A 14634-nucleotide genomic window follows, 5' to 3' on the forward strand; every position below is an offset into this window, starting at 1 on the left:
GAATATTCTGAGCTGGAAAGGACCCACAAAGATCATGAAGTCCACTCTTAAATGACTGGCCCATACAGGAATTGAACCCACAACCTTGGCATTATTACCATAACTAATAGATGATTAACTAATAGGTGATTATCATAATTAATAGATGATTAAGCTTGAATTAATCTTTAACATGTTAAAGAATCTTGTAATAGAAATCAATAGATTTAATGTCTCTTACACTGTTTATTTAACCAGAATATTAAGAAATAAAGAAGAAATTAATAATGTAATACAGTTTACCAGCAAGCGTAACAAGGGTTTATTTTATAACAAAAATAACTTCAACTTTTTGAGGGGAAAGTGTTTCAAGAAATAACTTATTTTTCATACATAAAAAAAGGACTGCCCATGGGTTTTAAAGTAAGACATATTCTTAAATTATTTTTCTTTTTATTAGAAGACATGTTAAGAAAACCCTTTATGTTTGAACTTCAAGTAGATGTCATCACTCTTGCAGTAAAATTTTATTAATTTCTGTTTTTATTTTGCTATTACCTTTTGGTTATCTTCATCATTTTGTGAATAAAACTGAACCGAACCATAATCCTTTTGAAGTCTATGTTTGTCCTTGGTGATATTCTGTGTTGATTTTTTAAAATTTGTTAAAACATTCACTTCACATTTAGGTATTTCTCCATAATATTTAGATGGTATAAGATGAAGAAAGATCTCTTATTTTATCTCTTATTTTTAAAATTTCCTTATTTTATCAGGAACTTTTGTGGAAATAATTCAGCTCTAGGAGTAGGATAAAGATAGCTAATGTGACAAGACCCAGGGTAAGACAAAAAATAACCTTCTAAAGAACATCTTGTAATTTATGAAGGACATGAAACTAGTTGATAAAAATATTTTCTCTCTTAGCATATCCAGTGCATATCCAGATTCTTGAAAGAATCATTCTGGGCACAAGCATGCCCAAGCACTTTCTGGCAAAGTCAAATGTTTGATACTAGATTTTCCATCCATCCAGTCAAAGTGCAGAGCAGATAGTAGTGTAAATGGTAAATGTAAACATAAATATGTAAATGTAAATATACTACCTGGTCTAGTGGTATATTAGAAGCATGCTCAGAGATCGTTTCATTTCCCTCAGCTCTGATTTCTCTTACTTTTGTTTGCTGAATGTTACACCCCAGTATATCCAAAGGCAGATGATCTAGTACCTACACTGCTAACCTCTGGAATTCTTGTAGGGATAGAATATGGAGAGGAATGAGGCTACTTTAATGGATCAGAGTATACTGTCTTATCCTGAGTCTAACTAAGATTACTAAGGATGTCTGTAAAATCCCTCTGAGATCTGTAGGTAAAAATTTAGCATTATGAATTAATAATACAGATCCTGAAGTGATACAGTGGAATTTTGTGGCTATTTGCTCATGAATACATCAACACAGAAATACCAAAACCTTCAATTTCAAACTCCTGTAAGTAAAGCTGTGATTAATAGTAGTACTTGTTCAACTTCAGTTGAATCTGAACTTTACTCATTTTCTTTTGATTTCTTTCTTAAAACAAAAGTAAATCCCAGAATTGCGAGTGGAGAAAGAAAAGCTTATGGTTCCTTTACTAGTACCTAATCCATTTCTTCATGTTCTCATTTTTTACTGTGTGAGAAACCCTTTAAGAACAACAGTGTAAACTGTATAGCTTACACATAAGCCATGTTCACTAATGCTAGGTAATTAGTTACCATTATGATGTAGCATTTACATTTCAGATATGTCTCAAACAAAATCAATAATTTTCTCTTGTTCTTCTAGGAGAAACAATATGTCAAATTTTGAATGATTTACAATCAATTTTTTTAGTTCCTGCTGAAAGGAGCATCCTGACATTTCTAATTCTTGTGTTTTCCTCATTCTTTAGGTTGATAAACTAGAAAGGATAAATTATTCTGCCACTCACTAACGTGCTATGTGGGCCTAACAACTATGTACATCGAGAATTAAGAAGCAATATGGTAACTAAAATGTTCAGAAAAAAGATGGCTGTTTCTCAATCAATTCACTGCATCAGGTTAATCAGTACTAAACACGTGGCCTTCTCTATAGCCTTTCCCCAAACACTTCAATCCTTGTGCACATAATGGCATTGCTTTCAAAACCAAAATGTAACCTTGCAATCTAGGACAATAAATTCTGAACACCACAGACATTTATCTCTTACTGCAAAACACAACACTTTCTTCATGACATGAGTTTTTAAGCTTAAAACAAGGCAGTATGAAAAAGGTGGGGGCAAAAAAGCAAGACAGTCTCTACCAGCAGAATTTGCTGCAGCTGAAACACAGTTTTAGGTTCTGTCACTTTCTTGAACATTAAAGGAAATAAAGACTTGAAAAAAATATCTGAAAATTAAATTAGTTTTGGTGAACACAGAAACTAAAATGAAGAATAGATTCCCATGTTGCTGTGAATTCAAGATGTGATAAGGGAAATTAACACTCCAAGGTAATAAAAACACTTATTTTGCTTTGTGTTGCTCTAGACTAAAAACAGTTATAAAACAATCAACAACTAGAGCGACAGTTAAAACCAGTCCTTTTGCCTAAATAATTAATATACAAGCTTTGTTGGACTTTCAAATAGTGCTATACCAGGGCAAAACTGTACAAGTCAAAGAGAATACTTAAGATTATTTCTCAATTTAAAAAATGTCTTTAAAATATCATGAAAGTTTCTGACTACAGGTTACATCTTACTGTCTTTTCCTTATGTTTTATCATGTATCAAAGACTAAAGTAGCATGCACAAAGCCATATGTTTTATGGCCACCACACATGTGACATCACCAAATGACCTCTGACTTACGCCATAGAAATTGTCAGCTGTTTGGATGTTCAATTGTCTTCACTTGGTAACTAGAAATAGCGGTCTCAGTGATTAGGGAAGAAAAGTGGATTTTGTAGAAAGTTTTGTAATAAGAAATAAGAAGTTCATGTACTACAAAATTGGATTTTATTTCACTAAAAATGAACCGTTTTTTAGGATGAAAGAAGTTGAGGGTGGAAATAAACTCTAAGAAAAGGAAGCCACCTTACAACTTCTACTCCTCTCCTTCCCTGAACAAAAGCAGTGGTAAAACTTTGGTATGCTTAGAAATACAAATCAGAGGAATAATTTTAAATTCTTACCTTATGAAGAGTGTCTTCCACAGCTTTCATATGACTAATGATCAATTCTCTGTCTCTATTACAAGACAAAAAAAAAGAGGTAGGTCATAGAACTGAAACTCACCTGATTTAGAAATTCATTTTCTGCTACTTTTTATATATTTTCAAATAATTGTTGATAACTCAAAGTATTATGTTTTTGTCTCTCCTTTTTATATCCCCAATGCAAACCTTAAAAAATACTATTTGGAATATCTTCATATGAAATTTGCTTCTGTTGTGGACTATCAATTAACCTAGCTGTAATTATGGACAAATTCATGAACAACTATCATCTTCTTGGAGAGTTTTTGGTGTAAAAGGCATGTTGAATGGAGTCTTCTAGCAGGAAGAGAATACATTCTCTTACATTTCCAAAAGTCCAGCCAAATATCGTATCCTTACGATAGGGAGGTTTGGAGAATGAAACAATTCTCTAATGCCCTTTTGTAGATTAGGACTTCAGTAATAAAGACAGCTCTTGTCACCTAGGCTGTCATGAAAAACCTTGGCCTCAACTCATGATTGACAAAAATAGAACTGAAGTTGCATAATACCATATGACTAAGGAGAAAAGAGAGCATGACCATAGGAAGTCATATAGAATCCATGCCAGAAAAGCTAATATACCTCAGCATTCCATGACTGTTTCTTATTTTGCCAGCTATGTGTATATTTTGTTTGAGTTTTTATAATACCAGAATCCATAGAATCAGTATGGTTTAGGTTGGAAGAGACCCTTAAGATCACTGAGTCAAACCACTATCCCAGCACTGCCCAGCCCACCACTAAACTGGTCTCCAAGGGCCACATCTTTTAAATACCTCCAGACTCTACAACTTCCCTGGGCAGCTTGTTCCAATGCTTGACAACCCTTTCAGGAGAGAATCTTCTCCTAATATCCAATATAAACCTCTGCTGGCACAACTGAGGCCATTTCCTCTTATCCTATCACTTGGGAGAACAGTCCAAGCCCCATGTCACTACAACCTCCTTTCAGGTAGCTATGGAGAACAATAAGGTCTTCTCTCAGCCTCTTTTTCTCCAGTCAAAATCATGGCATTCTTCCCCATGGAATGATAGCTGCTTTCTCATTTCTTGATTCATACTATCTTAACAGAAATTATTGGAAGGTGGCCAGAAGAGTAGAATTGGCTTTTACATTCCTAATAAAGCCACATAGACTTTTCTATTTTCAGGATCCCACCTTCTTTGGACTAGATTGACAGGGCACTTGATTGCTGGTTGGGGTTAAACCACAGCACAGAGAAATTACCAAAAGACTACTGTATTTTTGTCAGGTTCACTGTTTCAGACACTTTCATTAATATTGCTTCTTATTCAGGAGGACAGTGGAAAGAACTGCTTGCCACCACTAAAAGAAAATCAGGAAAATTCTCAGAACAAGCCAGACATCTTGCTGTCTTTCACAGCACTGCAAACATTTAGAAAAGAAACTGAAAGACACCCATGCATTGCCTACAATCACTTAGGTCATGGAATTGATATTAAAATAAGAGTTTCTGGGTAAGACCAAAGTATATTTACCAACTTTGCTTACATGTTCCAAAGGAAGAAAAAGACGCTTGCACTTATTATGAAGAGTTGGTAGAACAATGAATGGAAGTTTTCACATTAAAAAAACCTTTTCTGAATATAAGCATAGCCATAGGGAATGACCCTTACTGGAGTGCATAAAATAGATTGGGGCAGGGTGAAAAGGAGAAGGCTTTTAAAAACAAATCCTTCTTTGGGTCATAATCTGCTTTGATACACTTATACTAAATAATATTTGTCATTTTAATTAGCTTGTTAAACATATCACTGATAACTATATTAATTACATTATTTTGCTGGTACAAAGGCCCCTTAAAGCTTCTAAGCTCTTGTTCTTCAGAGGTCAAATCTACACCAGGTATAATGAGAAATTTTAATTTTAAATTGAACTTTTTTAAAATCTTGGCCATGGACCAATAATATTCAAAGTGCATACTATTGTAACAGTAATAGATAACAAAGTCTGAAAGGATTTATAATTTTATCTGACTGTACAATTCTAAGAGGCTACTAATAATCTCATTCAAGTCAATGGAACAGCTTTTGACTACCAATACTTTCAAAAATGGTCCCTGAACATTTCCTTCCACTCTTCAAGTTATAGTATAAAAAGGCATGGGGCTTACATCTAAATCCAAAACTCTCTGAAATCAGAAGAAATATCTATACTATTCCGCAGATAAGCCAAGGTCCAAAATGGGTTTCAGCCCCTTTAGAACAAACAGTATTCCTTAAACAAACAGAATGTGAAGGTCCTACCAAAGAGATGTCAAATCAGTAAGGTAATTGGCAGACAAAAAGCTTATGCATTTTGGACGAAGAATTTGTAGCACTATTACGGGATAACTACAGAAAACATAACGTGCAGTATCTTGAACTAACGGTTTTCTTTTTCAAAGTCTATCACTGAATTTCAAAGAGAGGCAGATGTACTTTTGTTTTCTAGCATTACATTAGCTAAGGCTAAAACTCTGTGCATGAAAGTAAGAATTGATCTTTTGTCCGTTTTAAGTGATCTCCCCAAGGTCCCAGTGCTCACTTCGCTGCCGTGCAGAGGGCACTCTCTGCATCACAGATGCTCTCGCTCAGTCGACGTTTGTCCTGCTCCAGCTGGGTAAGAAGTCTATTCTGCTGACGCAGAAATCGATCTCTTCTTCTCAGCTCCATCGCTGCCTCGGAGAGACTCTGCAAGCAGACAGAAAACAGAGTTACTTGTCAGCCCAAATAATTAACTTCAGTTTATGCCACAGGCTATTAAACAAAGTGGAAAACAGACTGACTGTGTAGTAGATTTGGACCATTGCATACTAAGGTTTTATGAATTCTCTACCAAAATATTACCAACTCAGAACCCCCCAGTTTTTAGTATATTGACTGTGTACAAACATATTTATAAAAAGAAATTATTTTTTGATCAAGCAGGGACATACACTATGCTACAAGTACTATATTTACAAATATCAGATCTAAACACAAAGGAAATAATCAAGAGTACAACTTTAAAGAACACAGAATATTCACAAAACTTAATTTAAAATAAACATTAAAGAAAGGAATTCACAATGAAAGGGAATAAACACAGAAGCATTTATTTAAATATTCTGCACTGTTCAGAAATTTCAGTAGAACAGATAATCTCATATTCTCTGTTAGTGCATCAAGTACAATCTATTTTATGGTGCTTTCACTATTAAAACATTAGTTTCCCAATATGCAAAATAGTATGTGTATTTTTTAAACATTTCTCTCTGGCTTAGAATTAACACAACATGATTTAATCAATTCAGATTAATCCAATAGATGAAAAATAGCACACAGAACTAATTAATACAGAACCTGGCTGGTTGCTACTCCTTTCTGCTGGGATAAATCAATACATTTATAGACTGGAGTATTAATAATTTGATTTCATAATTTGTTACATGTTACATTTTACTTACAGCTGTTAATTGTCTTTTTAGAAAGAAATTATAATAGGTGGCTACAAACAGTCTTTTACACATAGCATATATCCTGATAGATTCTAAAATAAGAGAAAGCTGCACAGTTGCAAGACTGAGTTCTTACACACCTTTTTTTCAAAATGTATGAGTATATTTTCTGCTTGAATTCTAAGAATGCTTTGCATAATTTGCACTCGGTACTTGTCCTGGACTGTGGAACATGGAAATGTACTATGCTGTGCATGAGTATGAAGAACACTATAGACAAAATGCTGATAAAAATTTGGAGGGTGCTGTAAACTCAACTAATTTGAAGAAGCTTCAGACCGCTTAAAGGGTCAGAGGTGCTCCAAAAAGCATTATGATAGAGAAATTTTCTATAACATAGCAATCAACAGCAAAGGACTGCATAGTCCTGTAAAATAAACTGTAATGGCATGGCAACTGTGGACTGGCATAAGTCTTCTTTGTACATTCCTAAAGAGAAAAAGGAACCAGTCACTTCAATAGTGGTGTATTTTGAAGGTACAGCACCATTACTTGAAGTCTTGTTCAGGAATTTACACAATCTAAGCTGAAATTAATCACAACTGTAAGAAAAAAAAATTGAAGTTTATTTAAGAATTTCTAAATCCAGAAAAGTTAATATTATTCTTGTTCAAATGACTGCAAGTTGAATAATTCTATTTTGACTCTTATGTCCTTATTTTCAATACATAACTGATATATTTCTCCTAAGGAAAGATAAACACACAGATAGCATTCAACCACTGCACAAGGATATTAAAACCAGAAGTCTTCCTTTCAAAAATTCTACCCTTAAGCCACTGGCAGCTATCAAATTCCTGTCTAAACAGATGACTTTGTCAATTATCAGATTTTCAGAAAATTTATTTCCAAGAACTGAAATGTGGATTAGGATGGATAAAAGGATCCATCTCTGGTTCAAAAACAAAGAGCATTATCTTCTTCCAATTATTGTGTTTACTGTTTGCTTTCAACATTGAGGAAAGAGATCTGAAAACCAAGTCAAGTAACCCCCCGGCCATATTCCCACCTTTGAGAAATGGACTATATTTGAACACAGAACAAGGTCTCTGTTACCAATATTTGGTCCAACCCAGTTTCCCACCTGATTGAAAAATCTGGTTTTAAGTAGTTTCTGCTAGTATTTTGATGCTAGAAATTTTTGATGCAGATGCTGTTGAATGGATTTTGGCCCCAAGATCCTAGCAGTCTAAAAGAGTAGAGAAAGACAGGATAATATGAACATTATGCATATTTATTTTATTTTTATTATAGCTATCCATCTGCAGGGGATGAAGAGCTGTCAGCTCCCACATAAATCTTTCATTACTGATCATGAACAGTGAAAAGACCCACTAGTCAAAATCTTCTGTGAGCTGCTAACTAATCTAGGTTACTCATTCCAAGCATGTGCCTATTAATGAGGCAATAGTAGGGCCTAACTTTTTTAAGGGGCATGGTCAGCAATCTATGCTAACTGGTGATGAAGCAGTATAGAAATGGTTAAATCAAGTATCTCACTGAAGAGCTGCTTTATTATATTCAAAGAGAACCCCATTATTTACAGAAATCTCTTAAGGATTCAGACTTTATATAGTAACATTGCAATATCCAAGCAAAATGGAAACTGATTTTAGCACTCCAAAAGCAGTTTCAGCAATTACTTGAAGCTTCTTGTTACTGTGGGTTAAAGTCAAGCCTTGGAAATGTTCAAATACAGTCTGGTGTATTATAAAATAATGGCTGGTAAGCCTCTTTTTTTTTCTTCTTCAGATTGATCTAATTAAAACCTTGATAAACTTTATGGACTCTAATATTTCCAGCTGAGTGACTGAAACCAAGAGGGTGTGCCTCAAGGCAGCAAGGCAACAATGATAAGCAGCAGGTTAGCCAGTAATTTCTCAGCTAGGGTAGATTGTGAAAGTGTGATGTTCTGATATCCAAGAAAGTGTTCAGGAGAGAATAGGATAAATCAAGTTTAATAACTCTGCTCCTAATTGTTCCCTCAATGCTCCACTCTAATTACTTGGAGAACTCTCCTGACTGTCACCTGATATTAAGTTGTTGGAGACTGAGTGTGGAGCAGTGAGATAATCAATAAACATTTAGTGGGGAGAAGAATGAAGATCCCGTTAAGCAGTGGGAACCTGCAGCACCCAAAGCCCTTCTGCTCATGAGAAAACCTATGGGAGAGCCATAGTGATTGCAAAGCAATAATCCAAAGCACTGGTTTTAGGCTTTGAGGCCTTTAGGCAACAGTACATTTGAGAAAAAAAGGTTAACACGGTCATCCTAATTACAGCCCATTTTCACATTCTTCATATATAAGCAAAGACAAGCCAATTAGGTAGAAAGGAAGATAAGGGAAGTTTTATTTGTATACTAATTAAACCCCTGATGAAATTAAAGGAAAAACATACAGCTCTGTAATTGTGTCTGAGAAAGGTCACTTCAGGTTCAGTTATCAGAAAAGCACAGCCTTGAGATATTTCACTTAATCCACAATATAGCTCTTATTTTGCCCCCCAGGTCTTAGTATTTACAAAAATAAGAAAATTTCAGAACCTGATAATGCATTTATCTTGAAATGTTTTCTGTGGACAATTACAACTGTTAGAAAGTTGAGGCTAACTTTGATAAGAAGAATGAAGGTTTTAAAAACCTAGTATGTTTGCACATAGTTCTGTGAAGATGCTGAGCTTTCACTTTCAAGTACAAGTGATTCTGAACCAACTTAAAAGCTAAACTCCAATTTATTAACATTCTGTAAAACACCAGCTATCTGTCTTTCTCAGGTTTTTAGGCATTCGGGTGCTAATTCAGACATCACTGCGCTCCTTCCTGTTCAGTCTGCCAAAATCTCATAGATCAGCTGAGTTTTCATCAGAATCTTTAGAAGAATTTTCCTTTAGAGACATTTAGATTTTTGACTTTTTTTTTCCCTCACAAATTAAGCATGAAAAAACATTTGTTGGAGAGAACAGCAAGCAACTGATAGCACTGAAGAAAAATGTCATTGCCTGTCTATTGGTTTGGTTGTTCCACAAGCTTCCTTTAACAAATTTAGATTTTGCAGTCAGGAAGCTTTTTATTCAAAGCCCATTACAAAAAGAAATCAAAGTTTAATATTGTCATTCTTTACACATGAAAAGGACTCTATTCAAAAAATAACAGATGGACAATCACTTCAGATGAACAATGACAGTCATACAGTTTAAATTCATGCAAAGCATTTGTGACACATTTATACTGAGACTGTATTTTCCCAAGATCAACTAAAGCTAGATCAAACTGCTTAATAAATTAGATTTAAATTACACAGACACAACACAGCAGCACAAAATATGCAAATACACTGCAGTATGTGTATAATGAACTAATTTGTGAAAATGAAGATTTTCTCTTTCAGATTAAGTTTTATATGTATATTCTCTATTTAGATGCAAAATATTACTTTTTAAAAATACATTCTGAAAGCTGTCCTACACTCACAACTAATAAAATTTCACAATGAAAAAAAGTATAGAAAGGTTAACCAGCATCCATTCCTTCAGCAGTTTAAATACACTTCCTATTATCATTGTTGGCAAACATAATGTTCTCTGAGTGCCCTCCAGAAGTCTACACATAACCTAGAGCAGTTTCAAATGGTTCAAATCCAACAGGTACAACAAGCTACATTAATATTTAATGCTTACCATATTTTTAGTGTTCACTACTGCAATGCAAACCAAATACATCAGCTGAAACTATACAGCTGAAATTCCACGAGATGTTTTTTGGAAAGAATCTTTATTTATCAAGAAGAAATAGAAATTATGCTTCTTCTATCAAAAGAGCGGCATAAAAATCTTAGGTAAAAAAAGTTCTGTGACAAAAAAAATTTCATAACTGAGACTTCCCATTGATACTTTAATAAAATCAAACACATCTAAGAAGTGCATTGAGACCTAAGTCAAGAAATAAGATGGATTAACACTTTTGAAATAGAAACTATCAAGATATTATACCTGGATTCACTGTGTGTTTCACAGTGTCTGCACTAGTATCTTAAAACACTTTGAAATTAACTCTGTGTGGCTAATCTGCTCCTGCAAAGCAGAACTGAGGCTGACCATCCATGACATCCTTTCAAAAACAAATGCTTTCCTATGCCCTTTAAATTTCACTAGGAAAAAAAATATGAGTGCTCAAAAGGACACTTGAATGAGATGTATCTGCATTGCAGAAAAAAAAACAATGATTTTTTCAACCTCTTTGCTACTGGACCTTCATCCTGACAACAACAATCTTTTCATATGCTAGTATTGAGAGAAAGCACATACATCATGAATTGTCTCTGAAGTACATGATATAGCATAGAAGCAGTTAAAATAGTTTACAGATCTCAGTGTATCTAACAAGGTGCAAAATACTCTTCTTGTCTTTGTTAGAGCCTTGTGTAATGAGGTCAGAGAGCATGATTGGTCTACTGAGCAAAACAAATACCAGCCAGCACAATCATTTTAATAAATAATCAACAAAATACTGGTGAATGACGAGATACTTGCAGGCATATTTTCACATTTCTAACACAATGTCAGATACAATTACTTGTGACTGTTTAATATGAAAAACCCTCATAATATTGGAGTACAAACTATGGTTTATCCAAATCAGTACCAGACAAAATCAGACAAAAATGTCAAGCAAACATCTAAAGATGATTATGAGTTACATAACAATACATGTAGCTCTAAAAACAGTTGTGATATAAGGCTACTGTACAAAATCTAGAACTCGAGTATTAAGAAACATTTAAATGAAATTTCCTTTGAGAGTCATTCAATAGATGGGGAAAGGAAAATGCACACATTTACACTTTGCAAGAGATTTTTCTTACAAAATTCACTTGAAATTTGAGGCACTCATGTCATGAAAACAAATGACATTCATTACCTACGTACATGTAGACAACAGTTCATTTGTTGACAGAAACATAACCCTTAGACATCTAAGCAAGTTTAGGTACCTCAAACATCTCACGTGCAGTGATTCAGGATTACAGTGCCTTAAAGACTTACACCTATGTTTTATATCTCTTTGCTATAGTGCAAACATTTCCCAATAGAAATCTGTTCTGATCAACAAGAAAGAAATTTATTTTTCAACTGCATTAGCTCAAGATGTTTAGCAAAGTATGACTGAAAATGCTTTGTGAAATCATTGAGTTGTGTATGTTTTAAAGTTATTGTGAATTAAAAGAATTTAGTAATTTAAGCAGAGTAGCTTTTTCCGAATAATTTCACACAATAAAGTCTCTTTCAGAGAACACATTATATGCTCATTCAGCTTCAAAGTAAAACTAAACAAAACTTTTAAAGTTAAGTTAGAAAACATAAACTGCCCACACATAGCCTAGATCTTCATGGACTGTTGATGGAGACCCTTTTGAATAAGAAGATGCACTGGGTCTTTCAGACATACACTAATCCAAACAGAGAATAATTGAGACCTACTTTTAAACTGTGCTTTGAAAAATTAGAAAGTACATGACAAAACCTATGCACATTATAATTTAGAAATTTTAATCATATTCTAAGCTAAGTGAATTATGTTAGTATTACTGGAAAGCTGCCGAGAGGGATTATACCACTTAATAGAACAAATACAATTTTATAAAAACTCAAGCTTTATCACTATGCATTTTAAGAATAATCCTTGAAGTTAAGTGAGAATAAATTTTTGGAATCACATGCATGGTGGCATGAGTACATGATCATTCAATTCTTATTCAATTTCTGACACACTACCTCAGGACTGATATTTCTTTTTTCTCCTTAGAAATGTAAATTTCTCTCCCAAAACAACATTTAGCCCTTTGCAGTCACAGACTAGAAAAGACTCAGCCCTGCATATGTAGCAGATTTTCTGTGCTTCGGCAGTGTCACGCCTTTAAATCAGATACTTAAGTGCCACCAAAAAGGAATAATCTGGGGGTTTTTCACTGTTACATTTTTACCCTGGTAGACTCTCAGCCTTATAGTTGGTACAGTTCCAACGTTTCAAAAACATGGTTTACACCTGGATTACATTGAAAAAGATGACTTTTCATAACTGCCACGTACCTGTAAATGAGGCATTAATATTACAAGCAAACTCTGATGCTGCTCTGTAGCACTGCTCTCTGCAATACTGTTGATTTTGCTACACATTATCTACTTGTGCACATTAGCACATACTATGCAAGGCAAAAACACAACCAGCACTTAGATTTCATCTTCACTTTAAAAGTGATAATCTATCATATGTAGATACATAAAAATATTTATTTGCATATCTATGAGGACACAACGTATTGCACCAATTTCTTGCATTTCATTTGTAGCCTCTCTCATCTGTCACAGCCTCAAACCATCTGGCTCTGATCATGTCCTACTGGTCTCAATGATCTTGCATTACCAGTGACATTTCTAAACCCTGGAAGAGACTATTTTAAGTTATTGAGAAATACTCTTCCATTAGATTTGTATCAGAAATTTGCTTAGAATATTTCTGAATGGTATCAGTCAGTTAAAACAATTCAGGAAGAAGAAGAAGAAATAACAGCAATAAAATATTAACAATGACAACAATTTATTTACAAAGTAAAAAACCACAATTTAATTCCCATTGTTTATTTAAAAAGGAATACAATCTGAAGTTAGGAGGTTTCATGACACAGACAAAAAGGCATTTGAGTCAGGCTAAATGACACGGCATTCTGTTTCAGAATGAAATATGAGAAACAAATATTATGGTACCTTGTCTCTATCTTCTCTTCAAACACTGGTTAAAAAAAATGGAAATACTAGGAGTCTTCAGAACACTTTCAAGGAAATTTCTAAATAGAATTTAAGGTTCAATTCTGAGTGCAAAAATATACTGTCCAAAACCTCAATATACTGGTGGCACCAGCTAAGTTTTTATTGCTGCAGGTTATGCTGCAGCCTTTCTTGGAAGAGGCTGCTGCACAATTCCACCAGACATGAGTGCATTAGTGTGAGCCATCACATTGAAGAGTTAGGGCCAATGATAAGAATGTCAATTAGTGATACACAAAGGTTTGATCTTGCTTCATAAAGAAGGTTTTTTTTCTTTAATTAATTAATTAGACAAATCTTTTTTTTAGCATGGCACTAACAGGCTTCACAAGATTTATCACGTAATATGATTTACATTCAAGTATTCCCCTTCAGAAGAGTTCTGACCAAATCATACATGCAAGGTATGTGTGTTTCCACAGAGCCCCAAATTTATGTGTAGCATTAATGTTTTATTTGAATATCAGGCCAGCCACATCTTGCATGACGTACCTGCAGGGAGAAAACACGCATGTTTGATTATCCCTTTTACTTTTTAAACCTCAATAAAATAAGAAAGAATTAATAAATATGTATTTTATATTAAAAGGTCTATTCTGCAATATAGGTCACCCCTATCCTTCCACTCATTAGAAACTGGAGGGTAGTCACCTTAGCAGAAGATAACAGATACATTACAACGAAATTTAACTTACATAAAAGGCAACTTTTAAATCACTCTATTGAAAAAGCATCAAAGATATATTACATCCCAATATTCAGCAAGGAGATTAAAGTGCTATAAAGACATATTGATTAGATGTCTCACTTCCTTCTGGATATGCTTTGAGTCATACCAAGTGCCAAACAAGAACACAAAGCTTAATAAACAAGCTATAAGTTTCCATGAGCATGGCAAATACAGATCCTGAAACAGGGAAGTTATACAGTGACAGTGAATTCAGTGAAAACTGAATTATTATTTATATTTTTCTCTTTTGGTATATTTCTTAACTGTAAGACAAAATGGCACCACAATGGTACAAAACTTGGAAAGTTACCTACTTCACTCACCTATGTAAATGAC

The 14634-nt window shown here is 34.1% G+C and overlaps 1 protein-coding gene across 9 annotated transcripts in view; it reads right to left on the reverse strand.

Moving 5' to 3' along the window:
• CCDC171 (coiled-coil domain containing 171) overlaps nt 1-14634 on the reverse strand; it is a 159956-nt gene that overhangs the window by 54086 nt on the left and 91236 nt on the right. For 7 of the 9 annotated variants that reach the window (XM_054004235.1, XM_054004233.1, XM_054004232.1 and 4 more), the window contains exons 21-22: nt 5796-5941; nt 3182-3236 (exon numbers count right to left, since the gene is read on the reverse strand). In XM_054004235.1, the coding sequence (XP_053860210.1) occupies nt 3182-3236; nt 5796-5941 (201 nt within the window). Of the gene's footprint in view, nt 1-3181; nt 3237-5795; nt 5942-11211; nt 13186-13317; nt 14061-14634 lie in introns of those variants that run through there. The other 2 variants (XM_054004239.1, XM_054004238.1) reach the window with 2 other exon arrangements.

The sequence above is a fragment of the Vidua macroura genome, chromosome Z (genome assembly GCF_024509145.1).
Source record: "Vidua macroura isolate BioBank_ID:100142 chromosome Z, ASM2450914v1, whole genome shotgun sequence".
NCBI lineage: Eukaryota > Metazoa > Chordata > Aves > Passeriformes > Viduidae > Vidua > Vidua macroura.